The 21,266-nt window shown below is 35.8% G+C and overlaps 1 protein-coding gene across 1 annotated transcript; it reads right to left on the reverse strand.

Annotated features, from left to right (window-relative positions):
• Positions 1-7,766: 7,766 nt before the first annotated feature.
• On the reverse strand, positions 7,767-14,454 carry LOC122052065 (putative transcription elongation factor SPT5 homolog 1). The gene is made up of 22 exons (XM_042613455.1): positions 14,036-14,454; positions 13,259-13,491; positions 13,026-13,169; positions 12,779-12,940; positions 12,622-12,705; positions 12,449-12,519; positions 12,001-12,346; positions 11,756-11,911; positions 11,579-11,676; positions 11,453-11,501; positions 11,227-11,379; positions 10,990-11,133; positions 10,826-10,922; positions 10,483-10,668; positions 10,359-10,413; positions 10,181-10,263; positions 9,931-10,000; positions 9,236-9,290; positions 9,055-9,163; positions 8,839-8,982; positions 8,217-8,317; positions 7,767-8,129 (listed from the first exon to the last, which is right to left on the reverse strand). The coding sequence occupies exons 1-22, from the start codon at positions 14,346-14,348 to the stop codon at positions 7,884-7,886; spliced, it is 3,099 nt and encodes a 1,032-aa protein (XP_042469389.1). The 5' UTR covers positions 14,349-14,454; the 3' UTR covers positions 7,767-7,883.
• Between the last annotated feature and the right edge of the window lie 6,812 nt (positions 14,455-21,266).

Here is a 21,266-nt window from a genome sequence, read left to right on the forward strand (position 1 = left end):
GCTTCTATTTATTCTTTACAGTAAAGAGAAATCCTTAGAAGTATTAGATTATATGTACAGAATAGGGAGATGTTTAGAAGTGCTTATAAAGTTAAGAATTCTGCTTAGTTTCTTTTATATAACAAGATGTGTTCTGGGATGGTGGTATGATCCGGGGACCTAAGCCCGGTGAGCGCGCCAGAATCAAACAAGATGTGTTCTGGGATGGTGATATGATCCGGGGACCTAAGCCCGGTGAGCGCGCCAGAATCAAATAAGATATGTTCTGGGATGGTAGTATGATTTGGGGACCTAAGCCCAGTGAGTGCGCCAGAATCAAACAAGATATGTTCTGGGATGGTGGTATGATCCGGGGACCTAAGCCCGGTGAGCGCGCCAGAATAAAGGAGAACTTCGGTCCTAAGTTCGGACCCCTACCAACCTAGCGCTAGGGTAGTTGTCTGATCAACAACTTATGTTACGGTACTACTAAGTGCAACTAGGCCACCACAATAATATGTTTATAAGTATGCATGCAAGTATGTTCAAGTCATGTTATATTTATATTTACGTTTATGTTTAGGTCCACGTTATGTTCATGTTATGTTCTTGCCTATGCATATGGACATGCTTGTGATCGAGTCTATCATTATGTTTAGTTCATCTACCATGCTTACGTTTATGTTGTCATGCTTATGTCACTGCTTATGCTTATGTTCATTGAAAGTAGGTTAGGAGGTCCTAAGATACCTTTGATGTGGTTTTCCTTAGTATATTAGATTATGGACGCTAACTAATGCATGTACAAGATAGAGAACATGCTATAGAATTATTCTAAGTTCGAGGACGAACTTTTTATAAGGTATGGGGGATTGTAACGACCCAATTTTCCTCATTAGGAGTTCTAAAAGTTCTTAAAAATATTTAGAAATATTCTAGAGATTTTTAGAAATTTTTAGAGTATTTTTATGTAATTTTTGGAGGTCGTTTGGTATTTTTACTAAACGAAGGAAGTTTCGACAAAAAAATGTCCAAGCCGAGAATTGAACCCACGACCTTTGACTCAGTCAAAACCCGGCTAACCAGGTGGGCAAACAGATTTTTCTGTTTAGAAAAGGTAGCGAATTTATTTAAGATAGTTAACAGAATATTGGATTATAAAAGGGATAAGTTGATCTTGGATTTGTCTGTTTAGAAAAGGTAGCGAATTTATTTAAGATAGTTAACAAAATATTATAAAAGGGATAAGTTGATGTTGAATTGTCTATTTAGAAAAGGTAACGAAATTATTTAAGATAGTTAGCAGAATATTGGATTATAAAAGGGATAAGTTGATGTTGGATTTGTCTGTTTAGAAAAGGTAGCGAATTTATTTAAGGAGTTAACAGAAATATTAAGTTATAAAAAGGGATAAGTTGATGCTCTGTTTTCCCGTGACTTAAATCATTCTCTCCTTCTCTTCTGCGTACAATGGCGGAGCTCGGGCAGAAAACGAAAGGGAGTTAGGGCATCATCTCCGGCGGTCGACCAAGGTCCTAGAAGCCCTTTTTGTTCGGTTGTGAGTCCAAGAATCAAGGTAAGTGCTTCTCACCTACAGTAGGAGTAGTTTCGGACCTTTGTTCTTCTTGAATTCGAAGCATAAGAAGCGCTTATAGTGCAGATTTTTAATTAAGCCTATAGTGCAGATTTTAATTAAGCTTATAATGTAGATTTTTATGTAGAGCTTATATTGCATATTTTAATTAAGCGCTTATAGTGCAGATTTTAATTAAGCTTATAATGCAGATTTTTATATAGAGCTTATATTGCAGATTTTAATTAAGCGCTTATAGTGCAGATTTTTAATTAAGTGTATAGTACAGATTTTAATTAAGCTTATAGTACAGATTTTTATGTAGGCTTATAGTGCATATTTTATGTTTGCATAGTATGCAGAAATAGTGTAGCATAGAATGCAGAATCTTGATTAGAATAGTATGCAGAATTTTGATTAGCATAGTATGCAGATTTTTGTTTATGCATTTCGAAGTTAGAATTTGTTTAAACATTTCAGTTTTTAAAGAAGCATTCTTTTATTAGAGGTATTAACAAGTATAAGAAGGATAAAGAAAAGAAATAAAAAGGTCAAGGCCTTAAGTAGATCCCAAAGTCAAGACTTTATGGATTTTGGCACACAAGGTGCTCGTTAAAATGCCGAGGCATTATATATTAGAAGTATTAAAAGATAACAAATATTTTACTTTTATCAGTGGCACTGTACTGGACTCTTAGTTGTCCTTGGGTTGGGCTCCCATAGTCGTCCCTAGGTTTAGATAACCTAGTATGCAGGACTCTCAGTTGTCCTTGGGCTGGGCTCCCATAGTCGTCCCTAGGTTTAGATAACCTAGTAACCCTACTAGATTCGAGATCAGCTATCTCGGGTCTAGTTAGGGATGCGCGCATAGCAAGTACAGTTGTCGTGCCCAAGAAGAAAGTTGATTATTATTTTGAAGTATTAAAGTATAAGTTTTCAAACAAAAGAAATAAGCTTCACATAAGTTTAAAATTCAGCAAGATTATGCTAGCATGATTGTATAGATTTGTTTTACACGTTTAGCATTTCAGTATGTTTCTTTTGCTTATAGATGAGCATGAGTAGTTTTCCTTTTGAGCATTCAGCTTTTAGATTTCAGTATATTCACATGCATATTCGAGTTTTGTGAGTTAGATAGCGCTTAATAAGCAATTTTGCTTATAGATGCATTTTCCTCTTACTGCAGATAAAGGAAAGGAAAAGTTATAGCAAAGGAAGGCGACAAGGAGGTGCGGATGGATGTGTGATGCCTGGACTATAGAAGTCTTGGGACCTAGCATAAGAATTTATTAAGATTGTCATTTATTAAGAATGTATTAGATGAGTCATTTAGTCTTCCGCTGCTAGTTAATTGTATGTTTTGAGTTCTCCGAGAGTTTTAGGAATTTCTATCAACATGTGAACAAGGATAGTTAAGTAAAGTTAGTAGTCCAGTAGCGCTCCGCCCTCGCAGACTAGTAGTGAGGAGGGTGGGGTGTTACAATTTTTTTCTTAACTTAACACGGGTTGTCATTACATCAAAAAGAGAGAGATTGTTGGTGCAGGTTCCACTAATAGTCGAACTCAGGTTTTGATGAATAACAAAGTATGTTAAGTTAGGTTTGTTATGATCTAATGATGTAACTAAGTGTGCAGGAGAAGTCCAGATAAGTCGATGAGCTGACTGGATATCTGGCAAGAAATCCAGTTAGGTCGACGGGTTGACCAGATAGTTTGTACGAAGTTCAGATATGTGTCGCAACGGGCTGATCGGATATCTGGCATGAAGTCCAACTAGGTCAACAAGCTGACCGGATAGCTGGCACAAAGTCCAGACAAGTCAATGGGCTGACTGGATGTCTAGCAAAGCGGTAAGTTAAGGTAAGTTACTGGAGGGGAGTGACTTGGTGAAGACGCATTCCCCGTTTGAGGGAACAGTAGGCATCGATCCAACTTAGATCCATTTCAAAAATCTAAGTTGAGATCTTGACTAGATTCTGGTCTCAAGGAGATAGAATCTAATTACTACTCTACTTGTTATATATTGTGCTAACTTTGTTTTGCAGGGTAGTATAATTTTTATTTGCCTCGGACTAACTTTTTCTTGCAGGAAAATAGTTTGCTGGAAAAGGTGGTCTGGGCGCCCGGAATGCCCAAGGCTTATCTGGTCGCCAGCTTAGAGGGAGTTGATTGGTTGGCCGATGTCACGGTCCAGGCGCCCAGAAGGGATCTTGGCGCTCGGAACTGCCTATATAAGCAGCCTTCCACCAAGAGTATAAAACACAAGCTTCTTCTGCAATTACTTTCTTGCGCGTTGCTCCAAAGACGTTCCTGCGACTCCACGACACGACTCTGATGGCCGAGTGACGCTGCTCTGACGACCAAGCAACACAACTCCGACGACAGAGTGATGCAACTCCAACAACTAAAAGCACAACCTTCCAGATCCCTGAGAAGTTGTTGGTATACTTGTTTCTGCACTTAAATTATAGATTTGTTGTATTCCTCTTATAAAGATTTGCGAATTGTTAGTGGATTGTCCGACAAAAGCAATCGACGAATGCGGGCCTTGGAGTAGGAGTCGACGAAGGCTCCGAACCAAGTAAAAATTGATTTATTAGCGTTGTTTTCAATTTTCTCTTCCGTTATGCACTTTAATTCCAAGCCAAATCCTCTGGGCCGCTTTTGCGGTTCAGACAATGCTCCTTATGCATGTATTGGTGGGGATGCATGGTCCCCACTTGTAAAATAGATGGGGATCATGTATCCGCTGGAAGAGAGCGATCCTCAGGCCGCAAAGCGGTCCATAGGATCTCCCTTAATCTCTATTTTCAATGATCCCCATCTATTTTTCACTATCCACACTCCAACTAAGCAAGGTATATTAGTCCATAATAAAAATATATCCTGCAAAACAAATTTAACACAATAAAATATGAATAATAAAGTGGTTGACAGTCTTCAGACTATCTGGTTCCGACTTTCAGATTTCTCGAAAATCCTAGGTCGAACCGACGCCTACTGTTCCCTCAACGGGGAATGCGTCCTCACCTACTCCTCTCAAGAGAAATTATCTTTTACCAGATCTGTCCTTCAGACCAACTAGACTTTTTCTCAACGTCCGAGATTTCAAGACTTTATGCTAAACATCCGCTCCACGACCCATCCAGACTTCCACCTGGTCCGCGACCACCAGTATTTTCACTTAGAGTTCTTGACTCTAAGATTTCGTCCAAAGTGCTTGACCCGCTAAGACTTCGTTGTCTAATCGTAACTAGGACTTTCCATAACCTAGAGTTACCGCCCCCATGACCTAGAGTTACTTCCCCTTAGGGTTTTCCACCCGCCTAGAATCACTAGGATTTTTTGCCTAAGAACACTTAGGACTTTCTTGCAGGCTCAGCCACACTTGTCAGATGACAAGACATCTTAACTTTTGAACTCTTTGTCATAATCAAAACTCAGCTTTGATCGTCTAGTATTCCTTTCACCAACAAACATGTCGTCCTAGATAAGCCGAGCGAAAAATAACAACTGTCGGATTTGGTCCCCTCACTGACTCCATAATGATGAGATTTCGGTTGATATAGAGATGTTCTCTGGACAACCATATAAAACACTCAAGAAAATAATGACAAAGGATCCCCAATTTTTGAAAATTCTAGATCAGGTTCTACCCTTCTTCTCAAATTTCTTCTTCTCGTATATCACCTCAAGTAAATCTTAATTTAAACATTGGAGTAGCCCTGGAATACATCCTATGGTTAATCTAACTCTCAGTCATCGATGATCTTTGGAAGAGGTGTGCATGGACAAGTTCGTTCAGTGGTTATTTGACCATCTACTATATTTAATCGGAACACAGACATTTAATATGCCTTACCAGAGAATCGAATCCTCATTTTCTCACACCGTCGTTTATTATTGCACCGGACCCCATTCCTATTAATGACATTTGGATTGACAATTTAAATTAGAAGGATATTAATAGTAGTGTTATAAATCAGAGCCAAATTAAGTTTTTTGATGTTTAAACTTATGAATTAAGTCATATAAATAATTGATTATATTTGATTTAATTTTTTTTAGTTTTGTTCATTTATATATTATCGTGTCGTCAATTTGAATTTAAAATTTTTTAAAATCTAAATTTATTTAATTAATCAATAAATTTAATATTATAAATTTATTTATTCATTTTAAATATTTATTTATTTATAAATTTAACAAAACTTTATGAATGACGTGATTCTCACATTTTTACAAGGCAAAAATCAAATCAGCACCTATCATTTGTTTTCACCCTTATTTTGATTAAAGTTAATTGAGTGTCCCTTTGCGTTTCTTTTAAAGTGACTTATCCAAAATTTTATTATTTGATCATTCGACCATGTAAAAATTAGCAACTAGTTTTTATAATCGTAAAAATTAACATCTAACTTTTACCATGTATATAAGTTAGGAATTAGCTTATGCAATAAAATATTTGATCATTCAACCATGTAGAAAAACTAGGGGTGGTAATTTTTGACTCGACACGAAAACACGATCTGAACCGAACATGAAAAAATCAGATTAGGATTGGGTAGTTTCGGGTTCGGGTCAAAATCGGGCGACCCAATTGATCCAATTAATAAATAGGTCAGGTTCGAGTCAACATGAAATGATCTAATTACAACCCGCGAACCCGTTTATAAATAATTATAAATTTAAACTAAAATTATAAATTAAAAAAAAAAAAACCCTAAACATAGAGATATGTTATTGATTGCAATGTTGCTATGACTTATCATTTATGATATGGATTTTCAATTTGTGTAGATAAATGTTATTTTTATTTTTAATTTTTAATTTAATATATAAAATTTCTTTAATGAATTCAGGTCATGTTCTGGTCAAATGGGTCAAATGGGTTAAACGGGTCGGGTTCGGGTCAAATACAAATAAACAGATCAAGTTCAGGTTAAATAGTTTGACCCGAATTAATAATCAGGTCGGGTTCAGGTTGTCATTTGCTAACCCGCCAACCTGTCAACCCGAACCCGTCAACCCGAACCGAATTGTCACCCCTAAGAAAAACTAGCTTCTATAATTATAAAAGTTAACATTTAACTTTTACAACGTGTATAAACTAGCAACTAGCTTTTAAAATATATTATTTGATCATTCAACCGTGTGGAAGCTAGCAACTAGCTTTTACAATTGAAAAAGTTAACTACTAGTTTTTACAACGATGACTTTGTATCATTTTAATTTTACTTATTTAAATGATAATTTAATTAAAACAACATTTTAATCAGCAAAATAAATGATGGAGACTCGAAGACATTTATTATATTTTAAATGAATATTATCTTTTGCACATGCTAACTTCTATAATGTGCAAAAGATAGTTGCTAATTTCTATAATGTGTGTAGAAACTAGTTGTTAGTTTTTATAACGGTGACTTTATATTATTTTGATTTTACTTTCCTAAATAATAACATGATTAAAATAACATTTTAATAAGCAAATCAAACGATGAGAACTCTATGATACTCATTATATTTAAATGAATATAATTTAATCATCATCGAACGCGTAGAAACTAGCATGCAACCCTACAATGGATAAACAATTACATACTAGCTTTTGCACGTTGCAAAAGCTAGCCGAAACTAGCTAATAATTTTTACAACAAAATTAAATCTCGAGATATTTTCAGTATAAAATCATGAGAGATGTAGAGGGGTGTCCATTTCAATTTTTTTTAAAAAATATTAATTTGATATTTCTATTAATTTATGACGTCCTTTTAATTTTTATCTAATTATATTTATAAACATTTATTCATAAATATTAAATATTGTTCACGTACAATTCACCATCTTTATTCAACAATTCACACTCATATAAATCAATAATAAATTTATTTATAAATACACTTTCTCATAAGACTAAAATAAATCAAATCAAATGTCCTCAGGGCATGATGCGATGATAAGATAGGACGAGCTTCCCTACGAATCAATGAGGCTGAGTAATGTCGAATAAAATAGAAGGAAAACAAACACCTTGCAACTTTCATAATTATTAATTATTTTAAATTGAATAAATTGCGTCTTATTAATAATTGGTGTACAATCATAAATAATAAGAATTTAAAAAAAAACAAATAAATTATAAGATGGATTTGTAAAAAATTGTTATCATGCCCTGGAAAGGAGAGCATGATATTGGTGCTCTTGGAAAGCATTTGAAAAGATTAAATATCCAAAACAGATACCTTGATATACAAGTTTGAAATTGGAACTGACATAACATAAACATTGAGTCGAAGGTAATGAATACAAGGAGGGAGCCTGTAGAGATTCATACTATCGCTAGCTTAGCAAGCAACACTAAATCTAAAATCTTGACTTCGTATGTGTCGTCCAACTTTACAATCCCATCCGACCCATCAACACCGATGAGCTTCCCTGTTGCTCCGCGCATGACCCCATTCATGATCTTGATCCTGTCGGATTTTTTGGGCCTAATCACCTCAACGTCTGAGGGAGTAACAGTCATTGTCTCTCCGTTGCCAGCTGATCCGACGGCAACTTTACAGGACCCATCCTGAAATGAAAAGGCAGTTTGTGAGGGCAAACAAGCACATCTACAACTAGGTGGGTAGTAAGGGGGAGAAAAAACACTTCGGCATACCATTAGCACATCTTTAACGACTCCAACATGGAAATCGCCTCCGGCTTTCACGACGTTAACCAATATATCCGGCATCAGCCAGTTTCCTTCGCTCTCTCCGCCTACAGAATAGGAACACTGTGTTCATATAACTCGTTTCACTACAGATTGGAAGAATTATCTATTGCTTCGTTGCTTTTGAATAAATGAACAACGATATATGCCCAGAGTAAAAGAAATAAGTCTCAAAAAATAATGCAATGAGTTGACGAAAAGTTCAAACAAGTCAAATTAAGTGTTCCAACCGAAGGTACACCAACAGCAAGAGTAAAATAATAGTGTGTCCAGGGAACAAGAAATAGATTGAGATGAAAACAAATAATCGAATAGAAACATAAAATTTAACTTCAGAGTATGTATAATTTAGTAAACAGGGCAAAAAGGTACAAGTTTCTTAACCAAAATATGAGCCAAAGCTAGGAACTAGATCAAATGGTTTATTTGCAATCGACAACTCTTTTAATGAATATGTATAGCATGTATTGTTCATTATATGATCGATTTGCCATGTTGAAATAAGCAAACTGAAGTTTTTCATACAATAAACTTATATGAAAAGGTTAAGAGAGAGAGAGAGATTGACCTATTGTCGGAGACATCATATCCAATCCGACATTTCCAGGTGTCATTGGCTGTCCACCAGGGGTACCAGGAAGGTACGATGCTGAGCTGGGAGTCAAAGGTTGTGCAGTAGGTGTTGATGGTAGATACGGGCTTGGTGCACTTCCTGGTAGACAATAACATTACACCTCCAACTGCAAAGAATGAATTTGTGGAAGGATCTAATGAACTCGATTACCATAGCTGCTTTCCCTTGGTGTTGCGGAATCACCATAGCTCCCTCCTGGAGTGTTAGCCCAACCCGAGCCAGGAGTAGGTGCATCGTACGTCCGAACAGGAGTTCCAGGCTGAGATAGCATAAGGTGGGTTGTGATTATTACTTGAAAGGACTTGCATCTAAATAGGACAAAAACACATACATGATATTGTGGGCTCGTTCGCCAAGTAGCAGGATTACCATCTTCCCAATTATCCCTGTACAGGTTATTAGTATATGAGTTCATATGTTAGCGAACAGAATCTATTTGGAAATGAAAATAACAAGGCCAGATTCATCAACACATTGATCTGGATTATTGTTATTGCATGTTTCAAATTATGAAATATGGATGTGCAAAGCAAATCCAAATTTTAAATTTACCAAGTGCAGGACAAATAGAGAACACATCAGGAGAGCCGAAAACAAAGAAAGTTTAAGCCATTTTCAATGGTCAAAATTCAAATTATACTAGTCTCTTCTTGTGATGGGGGGTCTATCTTCTGAAAGATAAGCCAAGAGCCGAGTCAGCATAAGTACAGCATGAGCAAATCAAATATGTAGCATGAACACATTTTAAGATGGTAATGTTCAAAACCTGAAAAAATAACTACAGAACAATGAACACGTGAACTGAACAGATAAAATATATAGAATATCATCATGTGCTAAGAGTATACACAAGATATCCAGTCCCCAAAAAGTTTGGAATTGATGGACCACTCTCAGATCTCTGAATTGGCCAAGTTGGAAAATTCAACAATATAAATGTGCACAAAGATTCATGGTTGATGTATTGAGTCGACAAACAGATTAAGTATAACCGAACAATGCATTTTTGATGTTAAAAAAGACTACCTTGGAGGACTCATAGGAGCCCACGTCCCATCGTGCATGGGTGTTCTCATCCCGTCATGGATAGGAGTCGCTGCAAAAAATAATATATATGTACATGAACCTTGCGACAGAGAAATCTGGAGATTGTCGTAAAATCTGATTGAAATCTCTCAATGGAACCACATCTTATTATTCAATTGCTCTCAAGTTTCTCCAAGATTTCACTAACTTCTAAAAACAAATTAAAGATGAAAAACATTTGATAACCTACCACCAGGATCGCGCATGGGAGTTTGATAAGGATGCATTGGCGTTCGTGATGGATGCATAGGTGTCTCTCTACCTGATCCGAACCTGAATCATAATCGAGTAAAAAATACAGTGAACAAATATTCGAGTATTAAACACTTGAAATCAAAAAATTAAGATATTACGGAAAGAATTAATACCGGAAAGGCGTTGCAGCACCGTTACCAACTGCATCAGCGATATCTTGTCTCTTAACTGTTATTATAACAACAAATTGGTCAGAAATGTAGAAAATAATGGAAATTATGCATCAACAGAACTTACCTGTCACAATTTTCATCTGAGAATCCAACTCAACTCGTACTAAATAGCCCGTTACCTCCTTAACACGACCTCGATATCCTTTCCAGGGACCAGATTTTATTTTAATAGTTTTACTGACTAAGGCTTCATCTCCTCTTCCACCTCTTCCACCCCTTCCACCTCCGCCTCCGCCTCTGTATCTTTGAACTACATTTTTGATTAATGTGCATATAAGAAATTAAAATACATTCATGAAACAATATGAAATTAACTAACTAGTTGAACAAGAGTCCATGACTAAGAATAAGAACCCTGCAAATGCATAAGAGACGACTTGGAGAAATGGGATCAGCAGCATGCATACATTCTGAAGGTGGTCCTCTAGGTGGCAGTCTGTTTGGAGACTGAAAACGGGATGGAGAACGGAGAGCATCGAGTCTAGAGCTCAAGGAATCAACATTCTGCAATAAATAACATACATTAGCTAACACTCAACTTCTAGCTTCTATAAAAACTACATTGACACACATTTCTATCTCTATTCCCCTGCGATCCACATCCAAGCACACATGACTGAGCTTTTGCACAAATAAAACCAGCGTGCTCATGATGATGACGGTCATGGATAAATAATAGCCCTCTGTATATGTGTTCAACAGGACCTCGTTTCCCCTGGTCAAGCAAAATCATATCAATGCTAAAATCAACTATACATGAATTAAAACATCAATTAAAAAACTAAAATGACATGACAGTTAATCTTACACTAAATGGGCCCTCGACAACCCTAACAACATCCTTAATTGCTATGATGTTGTTTGAGCGATCTTTGGCAGTTGTTCGCCTTTCAATTTTGCTTTTTATCTCCCTGAACTTAACAAGAACAACCTCAGGCTTATCTGCCACTCCTTTAAGAACCTAAAGATCAGTAAAATTAGGTAGAGAGAAACTTGAGAGTTGCAATTGATTACGATCAATAAACCTAACTTACTTGAAATGCTTCAGTCTCCAAGCGTATGATAACTCCAAAAGACATATTGCTGTAAGGTTTGACCAGTCAGTAAGTCACAATGAACCCAAAAAAAAAAGTCTACATGAACACAGCATGAAAGCTTACTCTAGCAGCACAAGATCATGTAACTCATAATCGCCCACGCGAGTAACCCCAGTAGTAATCTCAGAACTCTCTACAACATGGTCGGCGAAAACGCGTATCTGAACCAAATTGTATACAATTAAATTTCAACCAAACTGGCATTATTATTCCTATGATTCAAGTCAAAGTCTGACTTACATGGTCTTTTGTAGTATCCGACAAAATAATTAGAACGTGGCTTTCGACCTTTACAACCATACCAGTTGCACCTACTTGAACACCTGATACCACTTTGACATGATCTCCCGGTTTAAAGTATTTACATAACTCCTTCTCGTTGAAAGCAATTGTTCCCTGTGCAAAACATGGAACTAATTAAAATTCTTACCCAGATATATCTTACAACAAATTGACAATGGATATAAACATAGGAAAAAAATTACCAGCTCAGGCAATTTTGCATAGACGGTATCTTCCTCCACCTTCTCCACCCATCCCTTCAGATTCTTACATTCTCCACGAATGATTATCACAGAATCCCCTTTCATGAAATGGCCTTTTTTCCTATTGGCAAACAAAGTGGACAAACTTGCAACCTCTCCATCATCATCACCAGGCTTCCTGAACTTCTCAAGTTCATCAAATGTAGGATCTATGTTCTGCAAGCTAATACTTTTGACAGAAATGGTTTTATACAAAAAACCTTCTTTGAACATCAGACCATCAACCATCTCAAAATATTCACCACTGTCCTTGTCTCGTCGCCGTTCAACACGGATATGCATCTCCCTAACCAAATTGAACACAATATACCAAACTAGTCAAATTTGTCAACAACATCTATGTTACATTCGCTTAATCAAACTTTAAGAGTTTAAAGTCATTGAATACCTTGCTTCATCGATATTAAAGAAGCGAGGGGGAGGAACAAAAGTCTTCTTCTTTACAACTTCCCTACCTTCCTGCAAAAAATAAGTTGCAAAAAATATAAAATAAGCATAAGATTACAGATTTGACAAAATGGAACTATTGGCATATAGTTAGTCAATAAATGAACTTCATACCAATTTATTAGCTAGAGCTTGTAGATCAACTCTAGGTATGAGCTTGACTGTGACTTTCTGACGAACATTATCAACATCGACAACCTATGAGACAAATATATAATGTCAACCAAAGAATGATACAAACATATCAATCCAGTTTCAAGTGTAGTCATACCTTGGCAAGATCCCCCTTGTAAATACCAATCTTCATTCGGACCCATGTATCCCTTGCAAGTTCAACAGCTTTACTTTCAACAGATAAAACATCAGTCATCTCCTTGATCGGCACAAGTGTCACTTTAGCTGAAGAAAAGATGTTTCGCATGCCTTTGCAGGCCTGAAGCGGCAAAAGAAGTTGAAATTTTCAAATATCCAGTTCAATGATATAAGAGAAAGAAATACCAGAATCAGATACTCCAGACCTCTAACACATGGGCTTCTTTCTCAGCTTCAACATAAATGTAATTTTTTAGATGATCCAGTGCAACAACTGACTTGATCTGTAGATCAGACCTATCCATAAATTTCTGCATGAGACAAATGGCTGTCTCACGCTCATGGCCAATCTGAAAATATGCAGGATAGTTAACATAGGCAAGTTGCAAAAATTACTAATAATATTTATTTTAACTGGTGAACACAAATAATGACATACCGCACATTTGACCATCCATAGTTTGGGATCTTTCACTGATGGCAAAAGCGCTTGTTGCTCAACATCAGTGGCATCCTCAGCATAGTCTACCTGATTTGTTTTAGAATATCTTTCTTTGACACGTCTCTCTATCTCATCAACGTCTTCCTGATCTTCTTGCATTAATATAGGGCGTCGTAATCTTCGACTGTCATCCTCCTCAGGCAAGTCAGCCCCAACATCATTTATAAAATCTACACTTCTCCCAATATCAAATAAGTAAAACAAAAACCACAAGTAGATACATTAACAACATTTGCAGACATCATATTTTTCAAAATAACTGAGTACATGTCAACTCATAATAGCAACAATCAACAAAAAATATTCGCCCTGATAATATTTACCATACAAAACCTAAGAGAAGTTGGATTTAACAAGAAAAAGAAAAGAAACATCAGCCTTGCATCAAACTAATACGACAAACAAAGAGAATTAAGTATAACTTTTGAATTTTCATTTGGGTAGAAATTTTAGGTTCAACATCTATTAGCCTAAGCAATAACAAAATTAATTCATAAGAAAGTCGTAGCGACTATAATTATCTGAAAATTAACTTTCTTAGGTATGATCGCCGCCGTGAACATATAACAGTTAAGGTTATATAACCCTAAAAAAGATATACAAAAGATTGAAGTTTTGCGAAACTATTTATTATCGACCATGATTTCTAAAGAAGGCATGCGTAGAGAAAACAAAGAGAGAAATAACTCTTAAATAAAGAGATCACCATCATACCGTCTTCGCCTTCCTCCTCCTCCTCTTCGTCGTCGCTGTCGACCATTGCCTCGAGCTCGAAAAACTGCGATCCGCGTGCCCTCTTTTCCCTGCTCCGGCGGCTGGCACCAACCTCCTCCTCGTCTTCATCCTCCTCTTCTTCCTCCTCGTCGTCCTCCTCCGCCGCGTCGTCGATGAATTGAGATCTACTTCTCTTCTTCCCTCCTTTGCCAGTACCAAGCTCCTCCTCCTCCTCCTCGTCTTCATCGTAGGCTTCATCGACGTCGTCGTCGTCTATGAAATCGTCGTCCTCACTTCGCCGCCCTCTCGCCATGATTCGCCTTAGGGTTTGCAGCTTCGAAGTGGAGAAGAAGGGTGGAGGGGTTCCAAGGGGCGACGAAGGGAGGGATCAGGGATCAGGGATCGACGACAAAAGGGGGCAGGCACCTGGTTATCGGTATCGGGTTTGTGCTCGGTTATCGGGTACATATTGTAAGAATTGACCCGTTATCAGATTGTGTTGATTGCGAATGATCCGCTATCGAATTTCTGTTAATTACTAATAATTCGGGCGGGCTGATAATTAATTATCGGATATTGGATATTGGATATAGGATTTAATTAGTGGTGGATCAAGATAAAAAAAAAGAAGTGGGTACTCAAAGAAAAGAGTTGGAGATTGTCTTCTTTCTCGCTACCCTTCAGACTACAGCGTGGAATTTTCTGAAAGTAAGGGGATACTTAAATACACTCCTGCTCTCCCTTAGATCCGTCACTGGATTTAATATTTAGAATTTAGATCGGATATCAAATTAATTTATAATCAGCTGTATGGTATTAAATTTCTTTGTCACTTAGAAAACAATAAGTTCAGATTAAATTTGTTATAGCATCCGCAGTAATTTTTTTATAATAAATTTAAAATTTAAAATAAATCATTCACTTTACTAAATTTAAATAATCATTTTTCAATAAAAATATTAAAAAATTTATCATCTTTATTTTTTATTATTTTCTTCTCTCTATTCTATTTTTTTAATTTTTTCTTTCACCTTATGTAATATCTATTTTCATTACCCAATTTATACCCTTTATTTTTTTTATCTTCCAAATTAAATGATATTTTAATATTTAGTAAAGTACTATTCATGAAATCTAAATTTAAAGAATGGATAAGATAGGTGATGTAAAGAATTTTTTTACGTAAAATATAAATTTTAAGATAAATTATGTGTTTTAGAGTAATTGCTCCATGGTGGGAGAAGCATCGCTTCATTAGTGTAGGTGGTCAAAGTATGAGTGAAGATATGTCTGGACGGGTCAAGTTTCGACTCCAAGAACTTATGTGACAATAATTCATATTTCAATCATCGTATCATCCCAAGATGATACATCTTTTATGATGTTTATAAGGATTGACCTTGCAAATCGATTATAGGATATCCGTGATAATTTGTTATCAGGTATCAGATTAATTTACAATCATTTATTGGGTATCGGGTTTGTATTACTAACAAAATTATTTGTGATATGTAAGAATTTATCTAGTAGTCAGTTATTAAGCATCGGGTTTCTATTAATTATGAACCATTTCAGTTATGCTAGTAATTAGTTATCGAGCATTCTGTAAATTTATAATCAAGTATTGAATATCAAATCTGTATTGTTTGAAAAAAATAAGGGTTTTTTTTATAGGTATCAGGTATGTCTTTATTTATAGTATTCAGTTATCGGGTATCACATTTATGATATTTATAAGCATTGACTTAGCAATCAGTTTATCAATTGTCAAGCTTTTACTAATTATAAAAGGCCAGTAAATTAATAATTGTGTGTAGAATAAATTTAGAATCAACTATTGGATTTCGGGGTTTGTGTCACTTAAAAAAAATTGAGTTCGAATTGTGTTTATCGGGTTTGCCTTATTTATATTTATGAATGACGATAGGTTCGGATTAGGATAGATTTGGTTAAATTTGGGATCCGTCTCGTCTCTATTTGGACTCGTCCCGTCCTACCCTACGAATTTGGCGAGGTGGATCCAGATTAGACCCTCTAGATCCACATATTTTATTTTTTTAATATAAAATAAAAAAAATTAAAATTAATTAAACATTAAATTTATTTTTAACATTTATATTAATAATATTTTATAATAAAAAATATTATCACAAATTAAAATCTATCAATTTATTCAACTAAAATTTAATTATTAATTTTTATTAAATTAATATAAAATATTATACGGGACGGATCTGATTAAACCCGAGACCTATTCCAGATTCACCTTAAGATCCATTTAGACCGATCTAAATCTATCCCACCGGGACAGATTTATTATGAGTATAAATTCCAACCTATTTCATTGTCATCTTTAGTTATAGTAATGGAAATCAATTATGAGTATCACATGAGTGATGTTTATAAGAAATGACCTGGTCATCGATTATTAAGTGTCAGATATAGAATCTATCTTACTTATAAGAGCCATTTTATTTCTAGTAATCAATTATCGAGTATCACGTTTATGATATTTGATGTTCCATACAAGTATAATGTAAAAAAAAATTTTAGTTAATCAAAATAAATATAAATAAAAGTAAAACAAGACTTCAAGTTACTTGGGTTTTAACCGGAGAGGTTGCTAATCAAAGATAATTAAAGTTTCAGTAGAAAGATCTCCTTTTTTGAAAACGGAGAAGCCCCTTACAGCATTAAAAGTATAGAAGTTCGAAAACTAGAAAAATTTCATAGTGTGTTGTCTTGAACTATGAGGATCAGGACACTATTTATAGACTATTGATTGAAATAGTCATTTGTTGACGTGACAATTCTCGGGCGCCTGTATGTGGTCGCCTCAATTCACTCTGCAACGACTCTTTGTTAACGAGTTATCGGCTTTGGGCACTTGGAGTCTTGCTGACGTAGACTTCAATCTAATCCTCATTGCAATGGTTCAGTGACCTGGCTCATACGACTGCGAGTGCCTGGATTTAAACCGGGCACCTGGAGTCCGAGCGCCTGGACTTGGTCTAGGCGCTTGGACAGAGTCAATTCAGCGTTGACTTGTATGGTCGCTTGGGTTATCTTCTAGTCTTCCGGAGTTGAGCTCACCTGAACTCAATTCCCACCTTCTACTCGAGCAGTCTTCCTCCTAGGCTTCTCGTCCCTTAGAAGTGTCACACGCATCCTCTCGTTTGTTGTTGTACTCTTCCACATCACCTCAACTCTCAGATGCACTGAGCCTGTCAACTCGCTTCCTGTGTCATCATTCTCCTTAGCTGCATTTTCTGCTCGACTTCTTATATTCCTAATTCCCTACACACTTAGACATAAAACATAAAAAAAAAATGCAGAGCCTAACTTAACTTGGTTGATCACATCAAAATCAACCCGAGGTACTTACAATTTTTTTCTTTTTGATGTGCATCAACCAAATTTAAGTTAGAATAAAAAGAAAATAAAACATTTATTTGCATTTATAACATGACATAAATTTACAATTAAAAAAAAATAAATCTCCCCTTAACTTAATCTCTATTTCTCCCCAATATAAGTTCCTACCCACTCGATTTATTAGAAATTTTATGGGATATAATTCATAGAAATTTTTATAATTGGGCTCCTATATCTAAAATACTAATTAAGCCTTTATAATTTCTAAAATTTTAAACTAATAAAGAATTGAAATGTAAACTTGCATAATTCTTTTCTAATAATTCTATTTTATCTTTTTTTTTTTTTTTTTTTTTTTGCATTTTCAACTTTTAAATTTTTTATATTTTCTAGTAAACAAGTGTAATCTTTCTTTGATTCTAAATATTTTGACCTAGTTTTACACAAAGATTTAGCATTTTAATGCATTCATATTATTGATTCGGAGGAAGCTAGCATACCTGACTTACTGTGTTGGATTCGTTGATACTCTCTTCTGAAGCACTTTCTGACAATCAGGTAGGTACTTGACAATTAGTGTTGTTCCAACAATCTTCTCGGTCTTGAACTCTTCTGAAGATGAATCAATATCCATTACAGAATCAGATTCTTCTTCTTTTGATTGTTCGTAGAGCTCCAAGAATTTTTCCCAAAGTTCTTTTGCACAGTAGCAGTTACCGATTCTGTCGAGTTCCAGAGCAGGCATAACGCTCAGAAGGTGGAACTCGACATTACCATTAGCCATGATTTTATCCCGCTGCTTCTTAGCCCAAAGATGATCCTTGAGTTCTTTTCTATCTTTGCTTTTGTGCATTTTAAAACAAAATTTAATTGAAAGCATTATCTTAAAGTTTGTTCGAAAAAATACTTCCATTTTTCGTTTCTAGAACGTGAACTCCCCCTCGAACGTCGATAGGTAGATGCTAGATTCGATCATCTTTCTTTTGCTTTAGATGGCGGTTAGTCATTTTAAAGTGAATTTGGCTTTGATACTAATTGATGGTCCCGTGGAGGGTGGCTAGAGATGGGTGAATAGCTTGCAAGTATAATTTAAAAAAAAATCTTTTACTATCGTTCTTAGCAAAGACAAACACACATTAGTTAATCAAAATAAACATAAATAAAAATAAGAGAAGATTCCGAGTTTACTTGGTTTGCAACTAGGGAGGTTGCTAATCAAAGGTTGTTAAAGTTTCAGTAAAAAGATCTCATTTATTGAAGGCAGAGAAGTCTCTTACAATATTGAGAGTATAGAAGTTTGAAACTAGAAAGATTACAGAGTGTGTTGTCTCGAACTATAAGGATTAGGGTACTATTTATAGCTTACTGATTGAAATAGTCATTTGTTGACGTGACAACTCTCAGACACCTAGACCCGGTCAAAGCACCAGGATGTGGTCACCTTAATCCACTCTGCAATGACTTTTTATCAATGAGTTATCGACTTTCAGGTACCTGAACCTGATCCGGGCGCCTAGAGTTTTGCTAACGTTGACTCCAATCTGATCCTCATTGCAACAATTCGGTAACCTAGTTCATATTGCTCCAAAGGCCTGGACTTGGTCTGAATACTTTGAGTCCGAGCACCTGGACCTGGTCTAGGCGCTTAGATAGAGTTAACTCAGCGTTGACTTGTCTGGTCGCTTGGGTGTTCTTCCAACCGTTTAGAGTTGAACTCATCTGAACCCAACTCGGGCTTTTTCCTTGAGCAGTCTTGCTCCCCCATTTCTTGTCCCTCGGAAGCATTGTGCACGTCCTTCTTGTCTGCTGATGTACCCTTCTACAGGACCTCGTCCCTCAGATGCACCGAGCTCGTCGATTCGCTTTCCGTATCATCTTTCTCGTTAGCTACATCTTCTACTCGACTTCTTGTGTTCATAAGTATTTGCATATTTAGACACAAGACATCAAAAAACACAAAGTCAAACTTAACTTGATTAATCATATCAAAATTAACTTGGAGGACTTACAATATTTATAAGAATTAACCTAGCAATCGGTTTATCAAGCGCGAAGGTTTTAGTAATTATAAACAATTCAGGTTAGGCTAGTAATTGGGTATCGAATAAATTTAGAATCAACTATTGAGTTTTGGGTTTGTGTTACTTAAAAAAGGAAATCAAGTTGGGATTGAATTTGTTAAGGAATGGGATTTGTTTTAATAGCAATGGCAATCGGTTATCGACTTTTGTGATATTTACAATTGGTCAGACAATCGATTATCAAGCGTCGGATTTCTATTAATTACGAGTAATTCAGGCTAGGGCTAGGTTGCTATCAATGTGTTAGCGACTATCGGGTTAATCTAAAATTAGCTATTGGATATCGAGTTTGTGTTACTTTAAAAAAAATCCTAAATATGGATATAGTTATGGTTGGGATTTAACAAATATTGAGGTCTTTTAACGAAGGTTGAAGCAGGTCCCTAATGGAATCAAGCAAGAGGAGCAAGCCACAAAAGTGATTAGGGTTAAGGCATCGAAAGCCACAAAGTGATTAGGGTTAAGGCATTGAAACCTTTGCAAGTCTCAAAGGGTAAAAAAACCTCGATTAGGGTTGAAGTGAAGGACGTTAGAAGCTAGAGATGGAAGAATAGTTCACTGGAAATATTCCTCAAATGATATTAATCGTAAGTCTTGATCGATTTTATTATTAACAATTATTATAAAATACTATTATTATAAAAGTATTTTTTAATCTAATTCTTATAAGAAAATGATATGCTTAGGGAAAGAATTTCAAGGAAATTCTTAAGCACAGACATAAAATGATATGACCCATAAAAAGTGAAATGATGAGGTATAAATTTATATGTCAATCCTTAAACATTTTCTTGAGATTTTTCCTTATGTGTATCATTGCTCTACTTATAATACTCTTAGGGTGCATTTGGTTCAAAGTTATCATGTATGACCTTACTTACATGATTAATTAGTAATCACATAATTAGATTGTGAGAAATAAAACATAGACTACAAGAAAAATCAGTAATATTGACGGGAAAAAAATTCCGTCAGTAATCACCGATGGAAACTAAATTCTGTCGATACAATTATAGATTACCGACGGAATTAATATTCCATCTGTAAACCAGTTTTTTAGGGCACCCGACCCCTTTCCCTTTCACAAGCGCTCACTGCTCTCCTCCCCTCTGATCCTAATCTCTGGGCCTCTCCTCCGATCCAGGTTTCTGGTGATTCGGTACGTCCCCTCTTTCTCCCTCACTCTTTCCTGCTCCTCCTGACACCGGCAGTGACTAGCGGCCAGCACAACACTTGCCTGGCGGTTGTGCCTACCGCCAGCACGAGGCTGGCGGCTATGCCGCCCGCCAGCCCGCGGTTGCCCGGTGTTATGGCGCCAATAGCGGCCAGCAACACTTGGTTAGCTTCTTTGTCGGCTGTTAGTGCGTAAGTTGGGCGGCCATCGACTTGTTCCTTTTTAATTTATATTAGCATGTCATATTTTTTTTATTAATTTTCTCTAAATTTTATTTCTTTTACAGTATACTACATTTGCCGCTCTTCTCCGGTTGGACAACACATATTCAGGTATAATTTATTTGGTTGAATTTAGATGTAGGTTGAGTTAGTATTTTAATATAGAACATGATATAGTCATATATATGGTGATTTTAGTGTTGGTAGATACTACATGTTTAATATATGGAAAAACAATCTAGGTTTGTTTTGGTTCACTAAGTTCAATGTTCAATAGAAAGTGAATGTTATGTGTGATCTAACCTATTATGTTGTTAAATGGAAACTACTCACACTATATTATGTTTGATTACTTTATTTAATGTTAAATTAAATTGTAC

The sequence above is a fragment of the Zingiber officinale genome, chromosome 3A (assembly GCF_018446385.1).
Source record: "Zingiber officinale cultivar Zhangliang chromosome 3A, Zo_v1.1, whole genome shotgun sequence".
Classification (NCBI taxonomy): Eukaryota; Viridiplantae; Streptophyta; class Magnoliopsida; order Zingiberales; family Zingiberaceae; genus Zingiber; species Zingiber officinale.